The sequence below is a fragment of the Mytilus galloprovincialis genome, chromosome 6, assembly GCF_965363235.1.
Source record: "Mytilus galloprovincialis chromosome 6, xbMytGall1.hap1.1, whole genome shotgun sequence".
Taxonomy (NCBI): domain Eukaryota; kingdom Metazoa; phylum Mollusca; class Bivalvia; order Mytilida; family Mytilidae; genus Mytilus; species Mytilus galloprovincialis.
Window position 1 is genome coordinate 24,590,970 of NC_134843.1, and position 12,244 is coordinate 24,603,213.

At 31.8% G+C, this 12,244-nt stretch overlaps 1 protein-coding gene across 1 annotated transcript; it reads right to left on the reverse strand.

The window, feature by feature from the left end:
• Positions 1-424: 424 nt before the first annotated feature.
• Positions 425-3,989, reverse strand: LOC143079215 (muscarinic acetylcholine receptor M5-like). The gene has a single exon (XM_076254443.1). It carries the CDS (start codon positions 3,800-3,802, stop codon positions 2,372-2,374), a length of 1,431 nt encoding a protein of 476 aa, XP_076110558.1. The 5' UTR covers positions 3,803-3,989; the 3' UTR covers positions 425-2,371.
• Positions 3,990-12,244: the final 8,255 nt, after the last annotated feature.

Sequence of the window (12,244 nt, forward strand, 5' to 3'; positions counted from 1 at the left end):
TTCTCGCACTTATATAGAACCAAATAGAGTATTTCAAAGATCTGTGCCATTTGTAGAGACCACTTTAACTTTGGATTTCAGTTTGCAAACCTTATTAAGAAATTGTATTGGTGTATACATGTACGTATCTGCACAGCGTCATTATATAAGTTCATTAACTGGTTACACGTCAAGACCACTTGAATAACTTGCAGATTTTTTTATGTGTCAGTTTTTCGTTTTGTTATGACGTTTTCTGTACTTTTGGTGTTGGTGGTCGATGTGCATTCTTTTACTGCATTCTATTTCTTGGTCAATCCTGACTGTAGATTCTTTAATGTCTATGTGCTGATATCCCCAAAACAAACCCACTTTCCAAATATTTTTTTTAAAACTTGTGACACTCCATATACCCATTCAAATACCATCAACAAAAAAAACTAAGTAAGTTTCTATTTTTATTCATACATAGTAAAATGTAATAACATAATGGTAGTGCACAGCACAATATCACATTTTGGCTTAAACAATCACAGGCATATTAAACACAACATTTCATTAAATTCATGTTATTTCCTTTACATACACTTTTAAATTATCTGTGTCCATGCAATTCCCAACAGTAAAGTTATACATATTCCTACAAAAATCGTGAAATTCATGTTAGTTATGGAAATTATTTTGAAGAAATAAGTATAATTTTTGTCCGTGGCGAATTGCATGATCACAGATAAAAAATATTAGCAACATATAAAAACAAACTTAGACACAATTTACATTAATTAACGACAAAACATTACATTTAAAGACAAAAACATTACATTTAAAGACAAAGACATATTAAAAAAAATACATTAAAACATTTATTTAAAAAATATAAAAATAACTTCCGAACATTTCGAACAGTATTCAAATAATGTATTATTCTCATTAAATGAGTACAAACATGAAAGTTTTTTCGATGTAAAATGAAAAAATGCTGATAACAACATCAAATTGTGATTTAAAACAAGTGAACGAACACGTACTCAAAAAGCAAAATTGCAGCCAATAACAAAAATCTTTCAAAACGAATGAAGTTCACTCTTCTCGCCAGCAAGAATGTAAACTTAATTTACCTATCGATCGTATTCTGTCAATGTAGTAATCTTAAAACGGATACTCGCTATCTCTATAATGCAACAACTTCTTTATCAACTATTGATCTGATACGGATAATAAAAGACTTAATAAATAATATTCGCAATTTGTGTTGTCCTCTATTGTTCTCTCATAAAAAATTGTATTACGGAATAATCATATACAGTTGTAGGTTCATCAGAAAAATAACTTCATTATGAAGATGATAAATACACATGCTAAGGTGTAAATAACATGGGGTACACTAATTGTTATGACAGTACAAGTATACAATTATTTATGATTTGGAGATGTGCCGAACTATCAGCTGAAGCAAAGAAAAGCTGAACAAATATTACACTGAACAGATGTATTTTTCGCCTTTTTCACTCAATTTCACAGTTCGATTAATAGGACGTGCATTGATATTAAAGATATTATATATTAAACACCTTCTTTCTACTTAGGTATGTAATTATTATTAACGATAAGGTCACACACCTGAAAGCATTTAGTTTTCGTTATTGTTTTGCGCTGTCGTGATTTGAAAGTCAATACCAAACTGCTGTTGAGTGTAATGCTGTGCACACCAAAATAATCGTCTAAATTTTGCGCACTTTCAAAATTTAATAAAAACATTATCGCCGTTCAAAAGTTACGTAACTGATATATTGTTATTTATCAATTGTCTGTCCAAAATATGAATATCATGTCTTATTCGATTTTTTTAAATGGTTTTCAGCTAAATTAAATGAAAGTTTACTCTCCTTCATTTTTTTTTTTAATCTTATTACTTAAATTTAAGTTTGCGTAGTCTAAATAGTGCAATAAATATCAGCTGTAGAACAGAAATCAATATACTGTTAAATATAAGTAAGCTATTCGCTTTAATTAGGCAAATAAATCAACTAATTAAAACATTTTAAACAAAATAATTGGCACTTAAATGAAATAGTTATTACACACTTAACACTCACTTGACCTAAACGAAATATATTGAGAAGTGGGAAGTAATTTGGCATTGAACATGAAACAAAAAAATATTTGTTACAAAATAATGATATCTTTGACACAATTGGAAAGAAAACATAATGTAAAATAAGAAAACACTAATACACAAAGTTTGAGGAAATAATTTTCCATGACACTCACGAAGACAGTTAATTATTCATAACTCAGTTGAAATGACTGATGAAACAAAAATAGAATCATGATGAAAGGAATACAAAATATAACCTCTTTGTTTTTTGCCTGGAATGTGGCCATCAATCGTTCACTGACTTGTAAAGTCTTTCTGTACTTCCATCTCACAATTATGCAAAAGTTTACAATAAATTAAAGCTTCTTGAATTTTATATTGTTCGTATTTTGAACACGTTGTCCATGTTTTTAATACTTTTCTAAAGTCTTGATTACAAAATCCGTATAAGAATGGGTTTATAGCGGCATTCATTGCTAAAATCCAATACACGATTTGTTTAACAGTTTGTGACAGTTCTATACTGGTAAATGTATCTATACTAATTGTAATAAAATATGGAGTCCAGCAGATAAATGCAATAAATGTCAACAGACCTACACATAACACTGCTTTCTTATCTTGACGTAACAAATATCCTTTTACAACTTCATCACTTTGTTTTCTTGTTGGAAAAGAATTTTTAAATCCTTGCATTTGTCGTAGTTTGAATCCTGTTATAAGAGTCGCGGTGTCCATTGATGCGCTTCTTCCTTTCGCTCCTAGGAGCATACCTTGACGCATCATCTTTTTACCAGTAAGAGTACTTCTCCTATTTCCTTGATACACAATTGTTTGTCTACGGACATTTCTAAACTCACGTCGTGGCGGTAAAGGAGATACATCATCTTCAGAATTTGGATTACTTGTACTTTGATTTGAGTCATTTGAACTTTTTCGTCTTGTTTCAAACATATACGTTTCAGTCGTACTCAAAGAGCGTCTAATCTTTGTGTTGTTTCGACGTCGTAAAAGTTTTAAATAAATCCCAATGTTGAGCGATATGAGCACAACCATTGGAAGGACATATTCTAGTACTGAGGCACTAACGTTGATCACAAGACTATGTTGAGTTGGAATATTGCAGAGTTTCTCTGGAGTAATGTCACCGTATAAACTCTGCCAACATATAGCCAATGGAATGTGTAGAACGAGACTGGACATCCAACAACATGCGACTAGTATACAGGCTATTTTCCTGCTCTGTTTCACTCGATACGAGATGGGGAAATGGATTGACCACCATCTATCAACTGTTAATAAAATCATACTTAATAAAACTACAAAGTATAGTGCATACCTTATCATTAAGTAAGTCCAACATAGGCCTTGTGATAGTGTCCATTCTCTGTTTAATGTTTGTAATATAGAAAACGGCATCGTTAATCCAAGTAGAAGATCAGCACATGCGAGACTTAAAATATAAATGTTTCTGCATCTTCGAATACAACGATTTCGTAAAAATATCACTAATATACCACCATTTGCAATAATCGTTGTTATAACTAGGGCCACAAGTGGCACCGCTGTCAACCAAAATTCCCAATTTCTTTGATTCTGTTCATTTTCATCAGAAAGCCGTTTATAAACTTTCGTCGAGTTTTTATTTAATAATTGTACAATTCCATGTTCACCACCGGGATAGTATTGTATTATTTCCATTGTTGTATTACTATCGTGATCCATTTCTTTGCAACATAGCTATCAATGAATTATTTTCCAATGTGTTTTATATTCCTACTACAAATCTCTGATAATATAACCCAATCGATATGACTAGTAGTAGATTGATCTTAACCCACCAAGCTCTCAACACAAAATGAGTATTAACGTAGCGAAGCTTTCATTATAAAAGCAGACATAATTAGCATCGAAGCTATCGTTAATCCTGATTCTCTGAAACTGACAAGGACTTTATTGATTTATGTGCAGACTCTGAGTAGGCTCGTATTTATCACGATATCCAATCTTTTCCTTCGTTGACATATTAGTTTTTTAAGCTTGTGCCATTAATACCTACACGAAATACATAGAAATCATCTGAAAAAACGATAGATGTGATTGTGTTACATTTTTGAAATCACATTATTTTCATCCATTATCAATTTTATTGATAATTGTGGAAAATGAATAGCCCGTCCTTAAATAATTCGGAGGGATTACATTTTACCATAATTGGCTCGTTTGATTATTAACACTGCTACATATATGAATATATAAGTTGATTTCAAATTTAGAAAATAGAAATGATTTAGTGTCTTACATGTGTATTATTTTTGAAGCTGTGACAATAAATATCTACACATACGAATGGTCTCAAAGAAGTTTATTGATATTTATGGATAGGAGTCATCCGCCCATGACTAATTTAATAATTTCGGAAGAATTGCATTGACTATAATTGGTTCTATAAATTATTAACAAAGTACCATGATATGATAATATTAGCCCGAATTAGAATTAAATAAAAATGAATCATTATTCTACATGCATATTAACACCTTGATATACTTATACAATTGAACACGGATGAAACTCCTTCGGATACAACGATGAAAAATCTTTAATTTTATAATTTTTATAATTTTTATTGGGATGATTTGTACATGTAGTATTAATTTGAATGACATTGATATATATATATAAAAAAAAAAAAAAAAAAAAAAAAAAAAAAAAAAATATGTGTACTCAATTTTGTCTGCGATCGTTTAAGAGAACAAGGTGATTTGTGTGGCGGGGATAAGACTGAAGTGTTTGCAAATTAGATGCAGATGGCTGAATTTGCCATGATTGGACAAATCCACATCCATAGCTTTTGAAATTAACCAAGCAAAAGTTCAAATTAAAGTAAAATAACGAAACCGTTTTTAAATAAGTCATCGGTATTTACAAGATAGATTATTGTTCTTCTTTTTTTTCTTTTGTCAAAAAATGATTACTTTTAAATAAGACAGTTCTCATGTAACTAAAGCTTTTCTGTTTAATTTGCTAATAGCTGGCACGCAATTCATTTCTTAAAAGTAATTAAACACTTAACCACTAAAATGAAAGAAAAATCCATACAAGAAAACTCTATTAAAAAAATAAGAACATGTCAATTGAAATATTATTTGATGCATCCAGTTACACAACATTTGTCATTAGAAATCTACAAAAATGTATAAGCACTGCCGTACACTAACTCATCAAGATAATCTTTACCTAAACTCGTTAAACATGATATATTAGTTCTATGTGTAATTCAATGCTATATCTTAAAAAACAGTTTATATAAAGACAATGTTCGATAACTCGACACTAAAACTAAGAAAATCAATTGACAATGTGTTGGAAATGTTGGAAAATGAATATAGCTGATTTGAAGATAAATTTCTAGTACGAAAAATTAGGAGAAGGATTTTTTACGCATTTCTTAAGAATTCAAAACTTAAATACAAAGTTTGTAAGATCAGTATATTTAAACCGTCAGATCAGTATAAAATGTGTAATTGCAACAAAATGTTAAGGTTTGGAGTTGTGAAATGATTTGGTGAAAACATGAAGGACAAAACTATATAGATTAGTTTCTTTCTTCCAGCAACCAAACAGCGCATATAAATATTCTAAATTAAAAAAAGTATAGTTTTTATTCCTAATAAGACAACTATCCACCATAGATCAAATGACGAAGGTATGAACAACTATTAGTGTCCACCGTACGACCTTCAACAACGAGCAACTTATACAGTATGGTAAGACATAAAAGACCACGGCTTTAAAAAATGGACAACATTCAAAAGAGAAAACTAACAGAATTGTTCAATTTTAAAATGATAATTTAAAAAAAAACTGAAAGCAACTAGATTCCAGGCTTCTGACCTGGAGAAAGTCATGAAGATAATATGACAGAATTAAAAATGTTCGATAGAGCTTAACCTTCTCCATAATCTTGGGCAAGGTGTAAAATAACACGACTAAACAAACCGTAAAAATCAGTTGGAAAGGACTTGACTTGAAATCTACATCCTCTTACACACATATATGTATGTATAAAACTTCTGAAATGTTGATCAGCTGGTTACATATGTTTGAAAGAAAACATCCGTATTAAACAATTCAAAAAAACTGTAGAGAAAATAATACCTTTTAACAGAAATAACGTGTAATATAACGACACATATCTGAACGAGGGATAGAGCAAATTGTTATCACTGGAAAAAAATATTGTCAACCGAGGCGAAGATTGATAGCAGCCTGCTTCATAGCAACATCAACTAAGTTTTACTTATATGTTTATGCTTGTGGAACACAGAAATCTTTCCATTATAGAAAAAAATCTTAATCACGAAACATTCATCTTGTTTTATTTACATTCTTGGAAAGCATGTCTATAATTTATCACAAAGGCTATTTATAAACAAGATAGAAACAAGAAGCTTGACATCAAGTTGGAAAGGTACACAAGAAAAGACAAAACAAAACTGACGATTATTCAATTTGAAATGGATGTTATCAAATAGTTTTTTAGTTGTCTTATGGCAGCCATGGAATCACGGGTACATGCGTTTAGAAATTAAGTAGCTGCAACAGGGGCGATTCCAGCCATTTTAAAAAGGGGGTTCCCAACCCAGGAGAAACCTCTCAATTCAACAAATACCATAATGCAAGGAGTGCTTATTTCGAATAAGAAACTCCAAAACTGAATTCATTGGTATCTAATTCATAATAACTAAGACATTTAGTGATGATAACAATTTAATATTTTTTTCATATATATTATAACGACGTTTTTACAGTTCCAAAGGAAATCACAAAATTCGATTATCCTTAAAAACTTAATTTCCTTTAATGTTTAATTATATTATGCATTTAGTTGACAGTGTCTTTTGTCAAAAAGACACGAAGAAAGAAGAGGACATCGAATGTATTTCATATTCGAACTTAAGCTTTAGAAAGAGTACATTTTGAGAACATTCTAAGTTAAATAACATCTTTGACCACATATATGTAAACTTTGACATTGTACTGGCTTTTAGACGCATCGACTGTTCAACATGCTCTCCTGGGTAATTTAGGCTAACAAACAGAAGGTGCGATACTCCTACACCTTAGAGATTCTATACACAAAACTATATTAACTTAGTACAGGCATTCAAGAAAAACAAATCATCTTTTGAATGTCAAAGAAACATTGATGTGTTCGACAGCAAATTAACAGTCCGGATGAATGGCCTGCAATGTAAAGTTTTCATTGATCAAAACACCGACGTGACCCTGATGCGGCAGACGATGTTATTTATTGTCAGTAATGCCATTACTTGTTTCGATGAAATCACTCTATTGAATAACCATTCCTAGTTGTCTTTAAAATCGATCATAATATTGTGTAAGGAATAACAAACATGTTTGTATAAGATTATGGAAAAGACATAAGAGTTATTATATACAAAAGACAAGTGCAACAGTTAGACACCATAAAGACAATCTGATAGATATTACATACACTGTTTAAATCTTATGAATCTGTTCATTAGACATTAATTTCCTGGTTTTACACTGGATACACATTTCGGGTCCATTAATATGTTGCTTAGCAGAAGAAACTGACCGAATTGATGCTTGTTGTCGAACTGCGTTTTAAGTTCATGCGGTTCTGGCTCATTTCTCATATATGGCATTGAGACAAGGAAGTGTTTATGAACAAAACCCAACAACTAATAAGTTGTTTTATGAATACCTAAATCTCCTCTCTCCCCCGCACCTCTCTCTCTCTCTCTCTCTCTCTCTCTCTCTCTCTCTCTCTCTCTCTCTCTCTCTCTCTCTCTCTCTCTCTCTCTCTCTCTCTCTCTCTCTCTCTCTCTCTCTATAGTAAATAAAGGAGAGGTTTCAACTAACGTTTTGGTATTTGTCTTATAATTGCAAATACAATGACTAAGCATAAAGTCCACATGACAACATGACTGTCAAATATCTGGAGTGAAATAAAACTACGGTTACATTACAGTAGCATGAGCCTGGTTTGAGAAATATGACACTTCCCAACGATATGCAATTGTAGTATATTATTTTTGCTTTAATTTCACTCTAGATATTATACATGCAGTCACGTTGTCACTTAAAGCTTAGTCATCTGTATTTGTATAGGTGTCTCTCGATCTGTCTCTATTGATATGGGTGTCTCTCCTGTATCTGTATTTGTATAGGTGTCTCTCGGTGTCTCTCTGTATAGGTGTCTCTCGATCTGTCTCTAATGATATGAGTGTCTCTGCTGTGTCTGTATTTGTATGAGTTCTCACCTGTATTTGTATTGTCATGTTTGTATTTATGTTTCCTTTGTATCTATATGAGTGTCTGCTTTTTATCTGTACTTGTAAAAATGTCTCCTCTTTTTCTGTCTTTGTGTAAATCTCTCCCCTTATCTGTGTACATGTATGTATCAGTACCTTCCTACTATCAGCATTAATAAGGATTATCTCCTTTACCTACATGAGTATCTTATGCATTTGAATGAGTGTATCCTCTGTATTTGTATTTTTTACGAGTGTCTGTTCTTCATCTTTATGTGTATGAGTTTTTCTTTTAATGTGTTTTGTATGATGGTTGTCTCCCCTGTATCTGTTTTTCAACGAATTTCTCCTATTTATCTGAATTTGTATGAGTGTCTCCCTTATATATGCACATGTCCTTAAACAGGAACCTGTTTTTCGGTGGTTGTCGTTTGTTGGTCTGGTTTATAGTTGTTTCTTGTTGATTTTGTTTATATAGATTAGACCATTGGTTTTCCTGTTTGAAGGGTTGTACATTAGTCATTTTGGAGCCCTTTATAGCTTGCTGTTCTGTGTGAGCAAACGCTCTGTGTAAAAGTCGTACCTATTTTTTTTCAAGCATTTTGACTAAGATAGAGAGGTCTTCTAATGGCACTCATACCACATCTTTTTATTTATAATATAATTTATGTGTACATGTATGAGTGTCTCCCTGTATATGTATCTGTATACTATTAAATGTTTTCCTGGATCTTTATTTGTATAAAAAGAAGATGCGGCATGATTGCCAATGAGACATTAATTTATTCCCCTGTATCTATACGTTATTGTCTGATCTCTCAAATTTCTCGTTTCAAAGGCCAAACAACCATTGAGAAAATAAAATCAAACAGCAGTCGAAGATCATATAGCAACTTATCAAATAAATGAAACCTTTGAGCATTGTGCCTGAATCATATAAAAACCTCCGTATTACGTAATTGTTTGGATTGATTTTTCTGTCTGCGTAATCTTATTTGATGTTTACTGCTTTTTTGTGTAATATGTGGCAGTCCGCAGTATAGTATATACGTTAAACTGTTATTTTAATATTCCCGTGATTGCAATGACGTCTTGTATGTAAAAGAACGTAGTATTGTCATAAAAATAAATTTACAACAGAGAAAAAGATATCATAAATCAACAAACAAACATCACCAGACCTTTGGCGCTATTGTTGAAACTGAGTTGATGCAACGTCCAAGAATTTAAAAACAAGTGGTATTTCATATACAGTTTCATAGGCCATTTATATATATATTGAAAAAAATATCGAACTAAGGAATTAATATCCTTAATATTTGTCTATGCATCGTAACATTTCAATGATGAAGCCAATAATTGTACTAATGTTGTTTAGTAGAGTGGTTCTAAGAAGTTCATCGTCAGTATCAATTGCATGTCATTGCAGATGGATTGCATTCGTGGCAGGTGTGCTATTGTTTGACTTGGATTTCTGTTGAATGTATATGGTTCTCTCCAGGAATTGCGGGGTTCCCTCTTCCAATAGAAACGGAGTATCAAGATAAAGCCAAGATTATTGAAAATGACATTAAACACATGCAAATAATCAATCGAATTCCTTTTATTCATATAATTAATTGTAAAAAACATTTCCAAGTCAGGAGCCTCTGTCCTTTGTTAGTCTTGTATGCTTTTTAATTTTTTTTTTCTTGTGTATAATTCGGAGTTTAGTATGACGTCCATTATCACTGAACTGGTATACATATTTCTTAAGGGGCCAGCAGAAGGACGCCTACGGATGCGGGAGTTTCTCGCTACATTGAAGACCCATTGGTGGCATTCGGCTGTTGTCTGCTCTATGGTTGGGTTGTTGTCTCTTTGACACATTCCCTATTTCCTTTCTCAATTCTATTGGTGTAAAATGTCAGCAAATTACTTTATTTAGAAATGTGTATGTACTTTTGCAGCAGAACCAAACTTAAATCTTTGATATGTATTTTCAAGGATTTGTATAGTAAGAAGGATTGGAATCTCGTGGGCTTTTGCATAGACTGTAGTATAATATCTTCTGCGGCGCGAGATTTTGTGAGATTACCCGTGATGCATCTGGAAAATGCTAAACTAGCTCTGATTAATGGCTGACATTTGCATCACCTAAACAAATAGACACCCGATATGTAAGTATTACAATCCATATCTATCAAATTTTATGCTTGAAATAAGAAGTTTAAAATGGTTCTGATGTAATTAATAACTTTTACGATCGCAGTAAGAGTACACGGCTCCATATAATTAATTTGCATATTGACCGAAGTGACCTCACCCTATCCCGCCTATTGGGCGGTCCTATCATCATTTTCTATTTTTATACTCCTTTCTCAAAAAACGGAGATGAGTGATAAAATTTATATTTTCTGATAGATATATGATTTCTTCGTGTATTGAGTAAATTTCGTAGTGATTGATGCATTAGTTTTCCTATTTTTTTACGTTTCTTTGAGTTGATTACAACAAAAATGGCGTTCTGGAGCGAAAATGGGGGTGGCTTGGGAAAAATGAATAAAGTTCTTCAATTGGCCTAGATTAATGTTCAAACATGTTTACAAACGTAAAACATTGGTGATAAAGTGTATTGAAGAAATCTCAAACCGCTAAATAAGGGAATTTTGATACTTTTTTGTCTTTAAAAATCAATGTGGTTCTTAGATGAATCGCAATTTACCAGGCCTAAATTGGGAGGGGATCCAGTTGTCATAATAATCTGATACTTCCTTCCTGTTAATATACTGAAGTGAAATCGTTAAACCATGTGTTTTGAAATAGTTTTACATCAATTTTAACTAGCCATGTTCGATAGAAAACTCTATAGATTTGCCTTTGTCGATGTGGAAAGGGACAATGCATGGATGGTAATCTTTTCAAATGTTCAGCCCAATGTTAACCAATGATATTGTGAAAGTACATTGTGTACAACTGTACAAATAAATGTACATTTTTACTGACATCAAAATAATACACCAACACAGCTCATCTACTTTAATGCCTTTAATGATGTATAGGTAGTGCTGTTTTTGTCTTCATTATAAATCACTGCCCCCCCTTTATTATGCATGTTTTTATTATTGACCCCCTTCTCTATCTGGCATTTTGCTAGGCTAAATAATGTTTTCCTGCAACAACTTTAAATCAAACAATGAAAGATGTTTTCCTGCAACGGTGTCAAAGCAAAAATCAAAATAGCCTTGCAAGATTTTTTCCTGCAACGGAGTCAAAGCAAATAATTAAAATAGCAAGACGTCATAATTTTTTTAAACCTGTGCATTACAAATGTACCTGAGCTTTATCTTTTGTAGACCGAACTGCTCATAACTATACTTCAGTCAAGTCCAGTTAGATTTTTATATATATAATATATAAAGGATATTCTGTTATCCAAAATATCTAACATTTATTCCTTTTATTGTTATTTTTGATTTTTTTTTTTGTTTGCGACATCTTTTGATCCTACAATATTGCAAAATATTTTATTTTAAAACAATAGAAACATTGCTACAAATATAAATTATTCCTAAATTTGCATAAACCCATAGAAATCTAACATAAATTTTGCAAATATAATTGTTAGAGCAAAGATCTTGAGGTAGTATTGCTATTGTTAGGGACATATTTGATATTGGAATTGTTTAAGCCATATGCTATTGTATTATTATTGCCACATGTAACTATATTACACCTTTTTTCAGTATTTTCCAAAATGCTCAAACTGGTGAATGATGAAAAGTCTAGGCACAAGGATTCAAGTCCCCAAAAAGTCTAACCAGTTGTGTGCCAACAGCAGTTGACCATTCATGCACTAATCATGTGGACTTATATATATATA